Genomic DNA, 18,050 nt, shown 5'->3' with positions numbered 1-18,050 from the left:
AAAGAAAGAATATGGCAAGGCACATGTGGGGAAGCCCTTGCTTAGCAGCAAGGGAGTGTTGCAGACCACCAGCAGGGAAAAACAAGCAGCAGCCAAAGGGCTAACATACCATTACCCAAAATTAAGGGACTGCTACATGGAACAGATGCTGGGGGGCAGCAGTAGCCCTCTAGCTGTTCCTCCTGAACCCCTCAGCCATCCCTGCCACAACACTGGAGAACAGAGTGGTGTGTGCCATGCAGCCTTTCCTGCACCCCCTAAACTGGTTTCCTCCAGGTGTGGCAGAGGACACCGTCCCATTGCCGTAGTTGAAATCAAAGTCAGCTGCCAGCCCAGCTGCCTTCTGTACATAGAAAAGGGGTGGAGGCACCATCTTGTCCTTTGCCTCAGTAACCAGTCCCAAAGAGGGTTCCACCAAAGCCCTAGGACACCAAAGGATGGGTTTGGGTTTGGGCCTGAACGTTTGCTGCCATTGCTATCTGGCTCCCAGATACATGGGGAATGCAGAGAGGCACTTAGGTGCCCCGGTTGGGTCACTGAAGGGCAGATGGACAGGGCCTGTGGTGTATAGAAAAACAGAAGCATGGCTGCATTGAACAGGGTAGGTAGAGACTGTGGGCAGGCTAGTCTTTATTTATTGAATGCACTTAAATCTTGCCTTTTTCTGAAGGTGACATACATTCTTCTTCTTTCCTCCTCACAACCATGCTATGAAATAGGTTGGGCTGAAAGATGGTCACTGGTCCAAGGCCACCTAGTGAGCTTCATGATTGAACAGATATTTGAATATGAGCCTCTTAGGCCCCAGTCTGACAGAAAGGCAAGGGAAAAAACTATCCCGTAGAAGGGTGAGAGTGAGCAGCCGATGGTTGATAGTGAAGCAAACTATGATCCTTTTAAAGCAGGAGTGGCCCTCCAGATGTTGCTGGACTCCAATTCCCATCAATCCCAATGGCTAGGGGTGATGGGAATTGTAGTCCAGAAACATCGAGGTAGCCACAGGTTCCTCACTCCTGTTTCAAAGCTATCAAGCCTTTTTCCTCTTATCTTTCCTCACAGCGCAGGTTGCTTACACCTGCTCTTTGCTTGCATGACACTAAAATATGAATTATACAGGCTAACCTGGAGCACGTGTCAAGCGGTGTGGAGAACTTTTGTGATGAGTTAAGTTAGATATTTTTCAAATGCTCTCTCCAGACATACAATTCTATTTGTATATATACTGGGTCCGTCCTCCTTTTTTAAAAATAGAGTTTGATAACACTTGATATTGTTGGTGGGAAATTTGGATCATTAGTGGGTGTTACCCAGACTAATGAATTGCAGAGCACTTCAAAGAACAGAGTTTCAGTATATAATGATTCATGACATCCTCTGATTCAGGAATTACTGCTACTATCACTACATAGAAACAGACTCCCACTCATCGCTTTGATAAAACATAACCACTCCCCTCTGAAGGCTTGCTGTGCTTCCTGTTACTTTTTCTCAATTATTAAGAGCCAGATGTGTTCAGAGAGGCATCATAATGGCAACCAGGTCCCACCAATTAGCAATTAACAGTCAATTTAACTTCCTTGTGCTATTCTTCTCACTAAAGTCCTCTGCACATGTGGAAGTTTACTGTAGAAAACTGTTGGCCATGTGGCAGTTGCCTTACCATGAGGGGACAGAATCCACAGGGAGAAATCGCTTCCAGAAGGGTAGCTATGTTAGTTTGTTGGAGCAAAAACAACAAAGTGTACTGTGGCACCTTAAATACTAACATATTTATTATGACATAAAGTTTTGTGTCGGTAAATAGCCACCTGTAGTGTCAACCAGATGGGGGGAAAAAATTCACTGCATCCATAAAACCAGATGAAATATGAGAGGCTGTAGACATGGAAAAATTCATCTCACATCTGTGGAAACACAGTTGGCTGGGACAAGAGAAAGAGCCTTCTCATCAGGGCCTATTCTTTGGAAGGTGAAGATACCTTCTTGCACTAAGGACACTCCTGGAGGTGGGGGTGGCTCCTGGAAATTGATAATTTTATCATTAGGGTCATAGATAACTGGGTTTGTGATGGATGTGTAGACTGCATGGTGACTGACTTGCCTGCCTGGTGTGAAGGCTGTGGATGTCATACATCAACTAGTTAAGCCTGGTAGAAGTCATGGTGCACCAATGATGTGAGACATGCAGTCTTGGAAGCAAAATTTAAGTTGCTAGGTAGGAAGTTGAAAGCCAGGTTCTTCAGGGAAGCTTTCTCTGAAATACTACCTGCTCCATGGGCAGGGTCAGCTAGCCAGGCAGAGTTGAGAAATGTCAATGCATGGATGAGATGGTGGAGTGCTTAATTTTAAAGAACAGCATAGAAATAGAGAGCATAATAGAAAACTGGTGGAATGAAGAGAACATGTGGGACTTGGTTATCTGTGGATGCAAACTCTACAGGAAGGATGGGGAGAGAGGTGCTGGATGTGGTGTTGCTCTGTATGTGAAAGAGAACATCGAGCCAAACAAACTTGAAATCCTAAAAAGGACAGGGCAGATTCCTCCACAGAATCACTCTGGGTGGTGATACCAGGCTCCAAAAGCAATTTAGTATGGGGGACATACTATGACTCCACTGAACAAAATGCCCAGGATGTTCTTGAGATGGAGAATAAAATAAAGAAGGCATCCAAAGGAGGAAGTGTTGTAGTAATGTGTGACTTCAGTTAACCTCACATTAACAGATCACTACAAAGGGGTAAAATTTCTAGATACCTTAAATGACTGTGCCCAAGAACATTTGGTCAGGAACTGATCAGAGAGGAGATGACCCTGGATATAAGATTGGCACTATGGATGTGGTGTGAGATATAAGTGTCATTGAACTGAATGCGAACACTGATGATGGTGCAATCAAATCCAGCATATATGTAAGTGGACAATTGCCAAGAAAGTCATGTTTGACTTCAAAAGAGGAAACTTAAAAAATAGAGGGATTGGTAAAAAAAAAAGTTAGAAAGAAAAGTCAAGAGGGTCAAACCTCTTTAGAATGCTTGGGGGTTATTCAAAACCACCTGGGAGCTCAGCTTTAATGTAGACCGCAGATCAAGAAAGGTACTATCAGAGCCAAGAGGATGATAGTGTAGTTAACAAGCAGAGTCAAATAATCTGTTAGAGGCAAGGCTTCTTTTAGAAAATGAAGGAAAACAAAAAAGAATACATACTTTAGCAAAAGAATTTAAAGTAGACAATAAGGGATGCCAAAAAAGAATGTGAGAAGCACTGCTAAAAACTTTAAGACCAACAAGATTGTTTCTTAAAATCTTTAAATACATTATAAGCAGGCAACTGGTTAGGAAGGTGGTTGGATCCTTGAATGATAGGAGAGTCAAAGATGTGCTAAAGGAGGAAAAGCAGATAACAGAAGAGATGGATGCATTCTTAACATCTGTTTTCACTGTGTAATATGTAGGGCAGATCCCTGTGCCAAAACTGGCCTTTTTAGGCAGAGTGTCCAAGGAACTGAGGAAAATAGTAGTGACAAGAGATAGAAGTTCCAGGCCTTGTTGACAAATTAAAAAAGAAACAGGTCATCAGGTTCAGATGGCATCTTCCCAAAGGTTTTTTTTAAAAGAAATCAAATATGAAATATGTAACTTGTTACTAATTGGCTTCAATATCTGGGATTTGAAAGTTGTCAATGTAACACCGATTTTTAAAAAGGGATTCAGGGAAAACCCTGGAAATTAAACACTGGTTAGCTTAAAGTCTGTTCTGGGAAAACTGGTAGAACACATTATTAAAGATAGAATTGCCAATTATACAGAAGAAGAAGTCTTGCTGAAGAAGAACCAGCATGGGTCCTGCAAGTCCTGGCTAACTAACCTTTTAGAGTTCTGTAACTCTGTGTGAGAGTTCTGTATCCTGTCAATAAGCATACAGATAGAGGTCATCCAGTTGACATTGTGTACTTAAAACTTTCAAAAATGCTTTTGATAAAGCCCCTCAAAGACTTGTAGGCTTAGCAGTCATGGGATAAGAGAAAAGGGTCCTCTTTTGAATCAGTAACTGATTAAAGAACAGAAAGCAGAGAGTAGGATTAAATGGACAGTCCTCACGGTACAGGAATGTAATGTGGTGTCTGCCAAGACTGCGTTGGGACCAGTGCCTTTTAACTTGTTCATAAATGACCTGGAGTTAGGAGTGAGCAGTTGAGTGGCCAGGTTTGCTGATGGTACCAAATTGTTCAAGGTGCTTAAAACAAAAAAGGATTGTGAAGACCTCTAAAAGGGTCTCCCCAAACTTGGTGAATGGACATAAAATGAAAATTGTGATTCAATGTCAGCAAGTGTAAAGTGATGCACATTGGGGCAAACAATTCTAGCCACATTTGCACTGAATTGGTGGTGACTGACCAGGAAAGTCATCTTGGGATCATGGTAGAAAGCTAAATGAAAATATTGACCCAGTCTTTTTGATGCCACAAATGAGAGTATGCTATTCACATTATTAGTGATGGCTCTTTTGGATTAAGTTCTAAACTCCTCTGGATTTTAGAGTGTGTAGGGTTTGTATCTGATCTTTGATCTCCAAACAACCCCCCCCCAACTATCCCCTATGTAAACTTGATTATGCGAGAGCTGTTGGAATGGGAGAATCTTTCCTGACTCCAAGGAGACTTTTATGACATCATAGATGGTTCTTTCTACCAGTTGCCATAATTTGGATTCTAGCCACCACATTTCAGGTCCCAGCAAATCTATTTCTGAATGTAACTCACCCTTTCCCTTTTCTGGGCATCAGATGGACACAATGAGAAAAAAAATCCTATGATATGCAATGGTGCTAAATTGACAGTGACTTATTTGTTATTTATTTATTACATTTATATCCCACCTTTCTTTTCATGATAGAAACCCAAGGTGGCTTACATATGGTTCCTAGGCAGTCTCCCATCCAGGCACTGACCAGACCTGACCCTGCTTAGCTTCAGCAGGGTGCTGGCGTCATGTGCCTTCAGACCGTGGCCTGGGACTTGTATGTGCAAATGGACCATCACAGATCAAGTACAATAGAAGGAGCTGCCTTATCCCAAACACAATTTCAATGGAGACAAGTCACATACTCATCTGAACATTGTCTAGTCCAGTGAACATGTGTATGTAGCAATAATGGAGAAATGTCCTGGGAAAATAAGACAGATTGTCTTCTATCTCTGGGATTCCCAGGTACTTTCAACAGCCCATGTTGTGTCCCACCAATGTTGAAGCATAGCTGACCAGGAACAAGAGAAAGGGCCTTCTTAGTGGTTACACCTAAACTGTGGAATGCCTTGCCTCATGAAGCTGAAATAGCCTCTTCTGCTGTTGTCTCCTGCAAATAGTAGTTTGCTTTTTTTAACCTGGCAGGCTTTTACCTTGCTGTAAAGAAGACTGTATTTGTCTATTATACTGACTGCTATTTGATATTGTTGCTTTATTCTGATTTTAACTGTTTTGTAAGCCACTCTGAGTGATGTGTATGCAACCGAAGGGTGGAATAAAATTTCTTCTGTGAAGGAAAATAAATAAAATGCTGTTCCCTGACAAAACAAGGACGGGAGTCAGCTAATGAAGTGCAGGAATCTGAAGCTGCAGAAAGTAGAACCGTTCAATCTCCGGGATTAGGACATTTCCACTTGGCTTTCCCCATCAATTGTACTGCTCTGGAAGGTGTCTAATGCACACTGTGCTGGCTGCCATCAGTGGAGAAATTGATGTCTGGAACCACCTTAAACCCACCAGCATGTATATAAATGTTGTGTTGTGATCAGAGGATCAGGCTAGGACTGAGGAGACCTGGGTTCAAATCCCCATTGAATTTCAAAGCTCACTGGCTGACCTTGAGCCAGGCACTCTTTCTCAGCCTAACTTACATCACAGGATTGTTATGAGAATAAAATGAAAGGTGGAGCATATATGGTACCTTGAGCTCCTTGGAGGAAAGGTGGGAAACAAATGATATAAATAGGTATTTTTATTTAATTCCACAATCCATATAGATCTAAGGAACCAAGAATATGGACTGGCTCTGTAACAAAACACTTTTGGACAGGGGAAAAATAGACAACATAGGCTGCAATCCTATACTCTCTTACCTGGAAGTAAGTGCCAATGAAATAAACTGGGCTTACTTCTGAGTAGACACACATAGGGTTGCACAGTCAAAGCTTCTTTTTACTAACAAATTAAAATGAATCTATTGAGGTAACTAGTTAAACTAATCCAAATCCTCTTTTGCAAAGACTGCAAAACTCATAAAGCAAAGAAAACCCATCAGAAACTCACAAGCCATCAGAAAACAAATTCAAAAGGGAATGGAACCTGACGTTGCTTGAAGGTTTAGTCAGAATTATTCTAGACATATTCATCCGGAGAGTTGGGGGTGGGGAGGAAGCATTTTTATTTGTAGACTTTAAATGCTAATCTGAAGCACTCTGCTTGATTGCATTTTCATATCTCAGAGAATCCTTGATGCTTTGTAATTATAATTATGGAGATGTGGAAAAATACATTATTAGTCCACCTCAGTGCCCCAGCCCCCTGCAGCTTTGTTTTTGACAGCTTTGTTGCTACCTTTTTATATAAAAATTAGCTCTTTTGCTGCTTAGGGAGAGGGAGCAAAGCAGATCTTTCTAACTTGCAATGTCAGCCTGAATATCTAGATGTAATATCCAAATAGAATATGTGCCAAGACAATGCAAAATAAAATATGTCAGACCATTTTTTCTTGCACTACTTTACATCCACAATTTTGTTTCTACACACCTTTACAGCCCTATCTTATACCAGTTTACTCAGAAGCAAGTTCAACTGATTTCAATAGGACTTACTCCCACATAACTGTGTATAGTTGCAGTTTCATAACCCGATCTTATGCATGGCTACTCAAAAGTAAGCCCAACTGAGTTCACTGAGTCTTACACCCAAGAAAGTGTGCAGAGGATTGGAACCTTCATTAGTTTTCTCAACCCAACATCTCATAACTAATCCAGCAGCAAACTAACCTGCCCCTTTAATTCTGATATTGAATATCTTATTTATTTTTTCAATGAATTAATTTTATTCAGATAATCAAGGGTTCGAATTTTCGAATCCCCCAGGCACCTGGTTGGCCACTGTGAGAACAGGATGCTGGACTAGATGGGCCGCTGGCCTGATCCAGCAGGCTCTTCTTATGTTCTTATGAATTTTAATTCTTGTGCTATATTTCTACTATATTGCATTCAGTCATGCAACTATTTTGTTCTTTTGTCAAGAAACTGAATGAAATTTAAAGTATCTCTCTGAGATAAAGAGATGTCAGCATGTAGCATAATATGGGCAATTGATTCAAATGAGATAGATTCGCCTTTCATAGGCAAGCATGCCAGCCATCTACTACAGAGATGATATATAACAGAACACTGAGTAGGAATGAATGTTTTTTAAATATTTCATTTTCTTTTGAAATTGGACAGAATAAATGACACAAAATGCATTATAGGAGAGGAAACACACTTCCCAAATTGACATACTGCAAAAATCCAACAGCTCACAATGCAATTGTAAAGATTTGGTGGCCACATTTCCAAAACTGAGAGCATGGATTACCAACATAAGTAAGGTAGAGTTGCCATTTAAATGATATTCATAACAATGGTCATGCAATATAAATCAAGAAATTGGAGTAAATTATTATGACTCAATGAACAATAACCTTTAGGCCACAAAAATGCATACTGTAGTACATTACAAACACCTGAACTATTTCTCTAGAATGGATAGTGAGAGTTTACATTTCAAGAAGGGTTGTTCTTCATTTTTCTGAGCCATACATTATTCTTTGTTCCAGAATGACAATATCCCCATAATAAGTATAGTGCTGTTTTTCCTTCCTTATTACATATTACTTATTAGTATTAGTATTTCCTTAGCTTGATTATCAGAGACTCATTGCTTTCAAAACTTATACAGTAATTTCATTCCTACATAGAAGATTTCAGAGATCACAAGGTTTCCCTGATCCCTCAGGCAAAAACTATATCACATCATCAAAAGACCACTAAATAGAAGGTCTAGCATTAAGTCTTCAACTGGATACTTATCTGGGAGTAAGACCCATTTAACTCAGTTACACTGTTAGTTATCATGCAATACAATCCTGTGCATCTTTACTCAGAAATAAGTTCTACTGTATTCAATTAGGGGACAGGAGGATTACTTCCTAGTAAGTGTGTTTAGGACTGCAACCTTAAATATTGGGGGCTTCATGTGCACTAAAAAAAAACACAAAAAACAGTACAAATGCAATAATAGAAGCCCATGCCCCCCAGTGATCTGCTAACACCAAGGGAAAACTAGTGTCCATTATTACTTCATTTTGTATGGTGTTTTCTTTTTACATGCACACGAAACCTCCAGCATAAAGGCTACCATCCTAAACATGCCCTGTCTGATGTTGTCCTGGATTTCTAACAGCCAGCCTCTGAAAGAGGAAAGGGTGTTGTGCCAGTGGCTACCAAGGCGTTTGTCAGCTTGGATTTTCGCGCAGCAGTCCTGGTGGTAAGTGATGTCTGAATGAACGCCTGGCCTTTCCTCCCCGACAGATGAAGGAACAAACAAGAGATCGGTGTGGCCCAAGGGAGGCGGGGGGGGGGGGAGCAGGACAACACATGATGTTTTTTGCCTGGTGCAATATCCTTGATAGACAGTCAGACATAAAGCTCATAAGCCACCACAGCCCATACAGACGAAAGATGGGCAGCCGTAATTACACGACGACCGAGTGACTTTAAAAGGGAACCCAGTGCGCGCGCTCTGTCATCCCCGCGCGCGCATCCCCGCCCCGCCGGACACTGCCCTCTCCGCTGGCTGTGCGCGCGCATAGAGTTCCGCTAGGAATGCTCGTGGTTCCGCCTTTGGTCTGTTACGAACCTGCACCGGAGCTTCGTGCCTCATTATCAGCCACGCGTCCTGTCTCTCCCCACGACTGCCGGGTTATTGAGCGCTAGGATCCACCCAGTAAGGATGAGCAGCAGCGGCGGCAACAGCCAACCCCTGGCTACCTCTCACGCCCGGCGCACCGCCAGCAGCAGCAGCACACAACGCCCGCCGCTCGGTTAACGAGCCAGCAGACAGATCAGCACCGGAGCTGTCCACCCTGACGCCCCTTCCGCGGCTTTGCTAAGCGCCCCTCGCGGTGATCTGTGGGAGTTGTAGTGCCAGCCGCTGCAGGTCTAAGGCCCTGATCCAATAGAAAGCAGCCAGAGCCAGGACTACAACTCCCAGGAACGCTCGCTTGCGCCGCCTTCAGCTCCACCCCCTCTCTCTGCAATTGCGCCATGGAAACTGGGGGCGGAGTATATCTATATATCCACTAGCTTTCCAGCCGTTGGGCGAATCGGAGTTCTGGATAAAGTTTCAGCGCTTTCTCTAATCATCCTAGGAGAACCTCTCAACCCGAAGAGAGGAAATAGCCGAGAAATGCCTTTCAGCTCCGTTTCCAGAATCAGGATCCTCCGTGTCGCCCACACATTCCATAACGGAGAGGAGAAAATTAAAAGTTAGCATCGATCATTTAAGCCACCTTTTCCATACATCGGGGTTTTAAAAAAAACCCCAAACCTTTTTTTCTGGTGTTGCAGGTGGAATTTAGTTCTTTTGCCAGGATAGCTGGCCAAGCAAAGCGAGTGTTTTGTTTTAAACTGGATGCTGCCGAGTTCTCTTAGTTAGGAAAAAAGCTGTCGGAAAATCAGCAGTTAAAAACAGAAAGCCGAAGGAGCCCTACCTTGCCGTACAGTTCCATTTAAATCTCGCCAAGGGGACGTGGCTCCAGATTCCGACCGAAGAAAGCTAGCCTTACACCGAGAGAGATCCTCGTTGAAGAAACAATCGCCCTGGTAGGGCCGCTCCAGTCCGGAGACTGGCAGGAGAGACTGGGCTCTATTTTCTTTGTCTTCACCTCGCCTGGCAGGTGGAAGAAAGCCGCGTTTCGGAGTTATTAACGGTGATGACAACACCCAGAGCTGAGTTTCCTAGCAGCGCTGTGAACGTGAACGCAAACCCGCCTGAGCCTCCCTTCAGGCACCTTTTGCATTAATTAACTCTGCACCAGAAGAACAGCAGGTGGAGCAGAAGCAGGGAAGTTATATAAAAACTGCCGCTTCCTGGCAAAAACAAAGCAGCACAGACACACAAAGGGCAGAGAATTAATTAGACCCATCTTTAGCTAATCTGGTTGCAAAGCAAGCTTGAAATCTAGCCTCCTCTGTGTGTTTCTTTGACCCCTTCCAGGGATGGCCGACTTCAGGCTTGTTGGACAGACATTTCTTTTTCTAGAACCCCATGATCTACCAACCAGGGTCGGGGGCAAAAGACATCCAGTTAAAATTCAGTGCAGCCACTGGTCCATGAGGGCAAATGGTGCGCTGCCCCACCAGCCTCTGTCTTTCCCCAGCCAGCCCCCACATGCCTGCCTTCATAGTCTTACAGCCACCAGTCTGGGAGCTGTCTGGTTCTGCCTGTCAACTTCCTCCCCTTTCCACTCTGTCTCAGGGTTGCCCCTCAGCAGGGAGAATGAGGACAAAACCAGAACAAGGATGATCAGGGGACTGGAAACAAAGCCTTGTGAGGACAGACTGAAAGAACTGGGCATATTTAGCCTTGAGAAGACTGAGGGGAGATATGATAGCATTCTTCAAGTACTTGAAAGGTTGCCACACAGAGAAGGGCTGGGATCTCTTCTCGATCATCCCAGAGTGCAGGACATGAAATAATGGGCTCAAGTTACAGGAAGCCAGATTTCGACTGAACATCAAGAAAAACTTCCTAACTATTAGAGCAGTATGACAGCGGAACCAATTACCTCAGGAGGTGGTGGACTCTCCAGCACTGGAGGCATTACAGAGGCAGCTGGACAGTCACCTGCTGGGTATGCTTTAATTTGGATTCCTGCATTGAGCAGGGGGTTGGACTCGATGGCCTTACAGCCCCCTTCCAATTCTACTATTCTGTGATTCTGTTATTATAGTTGGCTCTGCCTCTCATTGGCTCCTGTTCCACCTGCTGTTTGGGCAACTTGCCTTCCTCCCCATGAATCCCAATGGCCATTAGCTACCACTAGAACAGGGTATCTCTGAGCACATTGTGAGCCTAGAAATTTGTTTTCAGTATCAGAACTGAATTGAGCTCGCAGTCCTTTCACATAAAAGGCCACTCCTGTCCTGAATTATTCACTTTCTTCGTTCCACCAGTAGAATTTAGGTAGGAAAAATCATTTTTGTTGTTGCTCTTCTTAAACATTTGGGAGGCCAATCTATTACAAGGAACCAAGATCTACCAGTAGATCCCAATCTACCTTCTGTCTTCCTCTTAGACTTCATATAGGATATATGCCAGTCAGGGGTTATCAAATTCAGAATCCCCAGAGATCAAGCCTTTTATTTGCATATGTATGCCTTTTTCCTTCATATACTGGTACACCAATATAGTGGCATTTGCTCAAACTGCTGACCATCTATGAGCAGCTTCAGATGTAAATCGCACCGTTCTTTTGGATTAAGAAAGTGGCATAAAGAGACACTAGCTACAAGGAAGTCTTATGCATTGTCATTTCTTGTGTCATATTAACTTCTAAACAGCTTAGAAGCTACCTTGCCAATTAAGTGGTATATTAAACAAATAAATGCAAGATGATGATAACTAGATCATTTGTTTTTCACATCAGATACAAGAGCAGTAGTCAAAAAAAATCATAGGATTGGATTCTTATACATGACTCAGAGCCTAAGTTAGTTGCACTTGTAGTGCAATTCTGTACATGCCTACACAGGGGTAAGTTCCACTGTTTTTACTCCCAAATAAATGTAGGATTGTAGCCTTGGTTAGCTTCTATGGAAACAGACAGAATAAATTAATCCTGATTTAACTTAAGCCCCATTGATTTCAGTGGGAACCAACAGTGCAATGTCTACTCAGAAGTCCTAAGTAAACAAATGTAGGATTACAGCCTTGGTTAGTTTCCACTGAAATATATTGAACAAGTTATGTTGTTATGTGCCTTCAAGATGATTACGACTTATGGCAACCCTATGAATCAGTGACCTCCAGAAGCATCTGTCATGAGCCACCCTGTTCAGTTCTTGTAAGGTCTGTGAGATCTTCAGGTCTGTGGCTTCCTGTATGGAATCAATTCATTTCTTGTTTGGCCTTCCTCTTCTTCTACTCCCTTCTGTTTTTCCCAGCATTATTGTCTTTTCTAGTGAATCATGTCTTCTCATAATGTGTCCAAAGTATGATAACCTCACTTTCATCATTTTGGCTTCTAGTGACAGTTCTGGTTTAATTTGTTCTAACACCCAATTATTTGTCTTTTTCGCAGTCCATTGTATCCGCAAGGCTCTCCTCCAACACCACATTTCAAATGAGTTGATTTTTCTCTTATCCGCTTTTTTCGCTGTCCAACTTTCACCTCCATACATAGAGATCGGGAATACCATGGTCTGAATGATCCTGACTTTAGTGTTCAGTGTTTAGTGTTTAGTGCAAATCTTTGCATTTGAGGACCTTTCTAGTTCTCTCATAGCAGCTCTCCCCAGTCCTAGCCTTCTTCTGATCTCTTGACTATTGTCTCCATTTTGGTTAATGACTGTGCCGAGGAATTGATAATCCTTGACAAGTTCAATGTCCTTGTTGTCACCTTTAAAGTTACATAAATCTTCTGTTGTCATTACTTTAGTCTTTTTGACGTTCAGCTGTAGTCCTGCTTTTGTGCTTTCCTCTTTAACTTTCATCAGCATTTGTTTCAAATCATTACTGGTTTCTGCTAGTAGTATGGTATCATCTACATATCTTAAATTATTGATATTTCTCCCTCCAATTTTCACACCTACTTCATCTTGGTCCAATCCCGCTTTCTGTATGATATTTTCTGCATATAGATTAAACAAATAGGGTGATAAAATACACCCGTCTCACACCCTTTCCGATGGGGACAAATCGGTTTCTCCATATTCTGTCCTTACAGTAGCCTCTTGTCCAGAGTATAGGTTGCGCATCAAGACAATCAGATGCTGTGGTACCCCCATTTCTTTTAAAGCATTCTATAGTTTTTCATGATCTACACTGTCAAAGGCTTTGCTGTAATCTATAAAGCACAGGATGATTTTCTTCTGAAATTCCTTGCTCCGTTCCATTATGCAACGTATGTTTGCAATATGGTCTCTGGTGTTGGAATGTATGAGGTTCAACTCCAACTTGTAGGTTGAGGCTGCATGGGGCTAAAGGCGTAGCTAGAGAGGAGACCTCCTGGTTGCTAGGCTACACCTGTCCTTTGATCTCCTGCTGTCTCTTCCTTCCTGCTAGACTGATATGTAAGGAATGTTGAGCCCAGTTCCTTCCCGCCTACCCAGTCTTTCTTCTTTCTCGAGAGGGGAGCAGACTTTTCCTTTGTCTCTCCTCTCAACCAGCATGAGGGCAGACCCTGGGATCAGAGTCTGCTGCTCCAACATAGCTAGTTAGCTAGATGTAGAACTCTTTCCTATCAAGTATGTACTTCCAGAATAAAGTAGTTATTTCTTATTTTACAGCTTAAAGTCTCTGTCTGACTAATTTGTAGGGAAGGTAGAATCTTAGCAAAGATTCAAGCACACACACATAAGCTCGCTCAAAACTCTCCGTTCTTCTACGCAACTCTGCAGGGTCCTACAGGACATTGGGCCCAATGTCCTATATCTGGTGCCTCTTCCTTTTCTAAATCCAGCTTGGACATCTGGCATTTCTTGCTCCATATATGGTGAGACTCTTTGTTGTAGAATCTTGAGCATTACTTTACTTGCATGGGATATTAAGGCAATAGTTTGATAATTACTGCATTCCCTGGGATGCCCTGTCTTTGGAATTGGGATGTATATTGAACACTTCCAGTCTGTGGGCCATTGTTTAGTTTTCCATATTTCTTGACAGATTTTTGTCAAAATTTGGGCAGATTCAGTCTCAGTAGCTTGTAGCAGCTCTATTGGTATGCCACCTTCCTGGTGATTTGTTTCTTCCAAGTATTAAGAGCAGTTTTCACCTCACATTCTAAAATTTCTGGTTCTTCATCATACGGTTCCTCCATGAATTAATCTGTCATCCTGTCATCTCTTTTATAGAGTTCTTCAGTGTATTGCTTCCATCTTCCTTTTATTTCATCTCGGTCAGTCAGTGTGTTCCCCTGTTGATTATTCAACATCCCTACTCGTGGTTTAAATTTCTCTTTCATTTCTTTAATCTTTTGGAATAGGGCTCTTATTCTTCTCTTTTTGTTGTCCTTTGCTATTTCTATACAGTAACTATTGTAATAGTTCTCTTTGTCCCTACGTACTAGTCGCTGTATTGTTTCATTTAGGGTTCTGACTGTGTTTCTATCTCCTTTTGCTTTTGCTTTCCTTCTCTCTTTGACCATTTAAAGAGTTTCTTCAGTTATCCATTGAGGTTTTTCTCTCTTTTTAACTAGAGGTATTGTCTTTTTGCATTGTTCCCTGATAATGTCTCTGACTTCACTCCATAGTTCTTCTGGTTCTCTGTCAACCAAGTTAATCTTGATTTAATTTACGCTCCAGGTAAGTGGGTTTAGGATTGCTGCCTAACTGCAACTAACAGTGCAATTCTATTCATGTCTATTCAGAAGTAAGCCCAATTGAGTTCAGTGGGACTTAATCCCAGGTAAATGTAAATTGGATTGCAGCCTTAGTCTGGATTCACGCCATAGAACCAAGTTTAACCTCCTAGATTAATCTCCTATTGACAGTATTTGAACTAATGTTGTGTTGTGACAAAAATAATTTTAAATTAAACAGAAAAATAAAGCTATTTTATCATATCATTCCTCAACTGGTTTTAGTGGCACAGGGCAAGTGACAGAGGGATTATGTGAGAGGAAGGGAGGCTGGATGTGTTGCATAAATCAACAAGCATGAAGGTCTGTCTGATGAGTTAAACCACTGCTTTACATCATCTGGCTTTCTAGCCTATGTTTATCTATCCCCCTTCCCTTTTTTTAAGTGCATATGTGATGGACTCTGTGGGTAGATAGAATAATGTTGGTGAAGATTGACTGGCGCTTGCAAAGAACAGTATTGCTTTGGGTTGCTTACTTGCTTTCAATATAGTATATTCACTTATCTCATTTGAAAAGAGATAGGATTCTTGCCAAAGGGTCCCAAACGTTTCTCTTAAGATGTAAGATGACTAACAAACCTTTGGCCAGCTAGTTGGAAAAAAAGTCCATGTCATTCCCTCCCCATTTGTTTTTGTTTTTTACAAGTAAATTATTTTAAAAGGCCCACATACCAATGGTGATTGTGGCTCGCTTGTGCACATAGACACAGGACAGCCCTAGCCCCTACTACTCAGCTGGTCCATGCAGATCCTTGAAGAAGAGGGCTATCGCCCCATCCCGCTCATCCAATGATCAATCTGATGACCAGGGAGGGGGGATTTGCATCTCCTTGAGGGTGCTATGCTGTGTGGAGAGATTTAAACCAAAATCAGTCAGGTCTTGGAGGGGGCACAAAATTTGCTTGGATGCTTTGATCCAGCCCCCTGCTTTAGAAGCAAAATGGGGTCACCAGATTTTAGCATATCTGGGAGAGCCCCCAACCCAAATGGTTGCTGAGCATTGCTCGTCCATGTCTTCAGCATCTGCTTCCTTAACTTCTTCTGTTCCTTCAGCTCTCGTATTCATCCCCACTACAAGCTGAGAAACCTGGCTGGCCTGCCCTCACAAGAGTGGGAGTACAGTAGTCTTCCCCCCACATACGAGTTCTCTGGCATAGGGCTATGCATCCACAGACTCCCCCATTCTGTCAAATCATCAGGACCTATACTGGAAAAGGCCAGAGAGCAGCAACCTCCGCATGCTCCTTCTTCTCCTCATAAATTCCCACCAGACCAGCCTCTTCTAACCTGGTGCTTGTGCTGGCTAGGGCTGATGGGAACTGTAGTCTGGCTGCCCATTAGCTACCAGGCCAAGGTCAAGGTGCTAGTTTTGGTGTACAAAGGCCTATGCAACTTGGGACCAGGATACCTGAAAAATCATCTTACCGCTTATATACCCAGTTGATCACTGCGTTTTGCAGCTGAGGACCTCCTGCAGATACCATCTTATCAGGAGGTCCATTCCACACAACATAGGAAGTGGACCTTTAGTGTTGTGGCACCTACCCTTTGGAATTCCCTCTCCTTAAATATTAGACAGGTGCCACTTGTGTTATCTTTTTGGTGCCTACTGTAGACCTTCCTCTTTCAACAAGCCTTTCAAGTAGAGACCTTATCCGAGTATGCACTTGTGTTGGAATTAATTTTTCAGATGTTTTTAAAGCTTTTTTGTTATAAAGCTGTTTTGTTATAGTCTTTTTAAGATGTTGTAGAGTGACTTTATTTATTTATTTATTTATTTATTTATTTATTTATTTATTAAATTTATATACCGCCCGACTAGCAATAGCTCTCTGGGCGGTGAACATAAAATAGCATAAAAATACAATGAATAACAAAATAATACTAAAATACAATCATCAATCCAATACAATAAACATTTTAAAAAGTAAATCAGTGTAACTTAAAATGCTTCAGAGAATAGGAAGGTTTTGACCTGGCGCCGGAAGGAGAGCAGAGTCGGCGCCAGGCGTACTTCCTCGGGGAGACTGTTCCATAGTTCAAGGGCCACCACTGAGAAGGCCCTAGATCTTGTCATCACCCTCCGGGCCTCCCTGTGAGTTGGAACCCAGAGGAGGGCCTTCATAGCAGAACGTAGTGCACGGGCCGGTTCATATCGGAAGAGGCGTTCCGCAAGGTATCGTGGTCCCGCACCGTATAAGGCTTTATAGGTTAATACCAACACTTTGAATCTAGCCCGGAAACATATTGGGAACCAGTGCAAGCTGGCCAGAACAGGTGTTATATGCTCGGACCGCTTGGTCCTTGTCAGCAATCTGGCCGCCGCATTTTGCACTAGTTGTAGCTTCCGAACTGTCTTCAAAGGTAGCCCTACGTAAAGCGCATTACAGTAATCCAAACGTGAGGTTACCAGAGCATGTACTACTGATGTAAGGTCCTCTTTACTCAAATAGGGACGTAGCTGGGCTACCAACCGAAGTTGGTAAAACGCATTCCTAACCACCGAGGCTACTTGAGCCTCAAGTGAGAGGGAAGAGTCTAAAAAGACTCCCAGACTACGAACCCGGTCCTTTAGGGGGAGTGTAACCCCATCCAGGACAGGGTATATATCCACCATCCGATCAGAGAACCCGTCCACCAACAGCATCTCAGTCTTGTCTGGATTGAGCTTCAGTGACTTTAGTGTTTTTGTTGACTGCTCTGGGCTCCTCCTGGGAGGAAGGGTGGGATGGTGATGATGATGGTGATGATGATGATCTGCCAAAACAACTGTATATCATTTGCTGGGAATCACAAGTAGGGAGAGCACTATTGCACTCATATCCTGCTTGGGAGCTTTCACTGGCAACTGGTTGGCCACTGTGAGAAGAGGATGATGGACTATATGGGCCATTGGTCTGATCCAGATTTTAGCATTTTATCCCACTTGCCCCATCTATCCTGCTTATGGACTCATCTTAGAAAAGCTATGTGGGATAGATAACCCACTCCAGTGCAATTTATCTGCAAAGATGAAATTTTTCACAGGATGAAAAGTCACCCCATGAGTGCCAGATGTTAATTCTGGAACCACTCCAGGCTCTACCAGAGTGGCTGCTTCAAGTCCATTGCCCTGTAAAAGGGTGCCAGAATGGGCTGCAAATGTCAAAAATAGATAAATGTTGCCTTGCGTTCTTCAGCATGCAGAAACCAGTGTGGTACTTGTGACAACTTCAGTGCTATTCCCCACCCCTTTTACTCCCTAGGTTAAATTGCATTTTGCCCTGAGAGCAAAACTAGGTTCTAGTTGTTGACAAGACTATCACATACTTTTATTTTCCTGGCTGAGATGACACTCTATCAGTGTGTTGTTATCTGCAGCAACGACATGGAAAATAGCTCTAAAGATGACA

At 42.7% G+C, this 18,050-nt stretch overlaps 1 protein-coding gene across 3 annotated transcripts in view; it reads right to left on the bottom strand.

Moving 5' to 3' along the window:
- Positions 1 to 10,072, bottom strand: part of RAB3C (RAB3C, member RAS oncogene family) — a 179,637-nt gene extending 169,565 nt beyond the window's left edge. The window contains exon 1 of one of the 3 annotated variants that reach the window (XM_061618404.1): positions 9,788 to 10,072. In XM_061618404.1, coding sequence (XP_061474388.1) covers positions 9,788 to 9,805 — 18 coding nt within the window. In that variant the 5' untranslated portion in view covers positions 9,806 to 10,072. Of the gene's footprint in view, positions 1 to 8,934; positions 9,228 to 9,787 lie in introns of those variants that run through there. The other 2 variants (XM_061618414.1, XM_061618401.1) reach the window with 2 other exon arrangements.
- Between the last annotated feature and the right edge of the window lie 7,978 nt (positions 10,073 to 18,050).

Source organism: Rhineura floridana, chromosome 1, assembly GCF_030035675.1.
Source record: "Rhineura floridana isolate rRhiFlo1 chromosome 1, rRhiFlo1.hap2, whole genome shotgun sequence".
Classification (NCBI taxonomy): Eukaryota; Metazoa; Chordata; class Lepidosauria; order Squamata; family Rhineuridae; genus Rhineura; species Rhineura floridana.
Note: the sequence above shows the minus strand (reverse complement) of the source record. Positions and strands in the feature narration are given on the sequence as shown.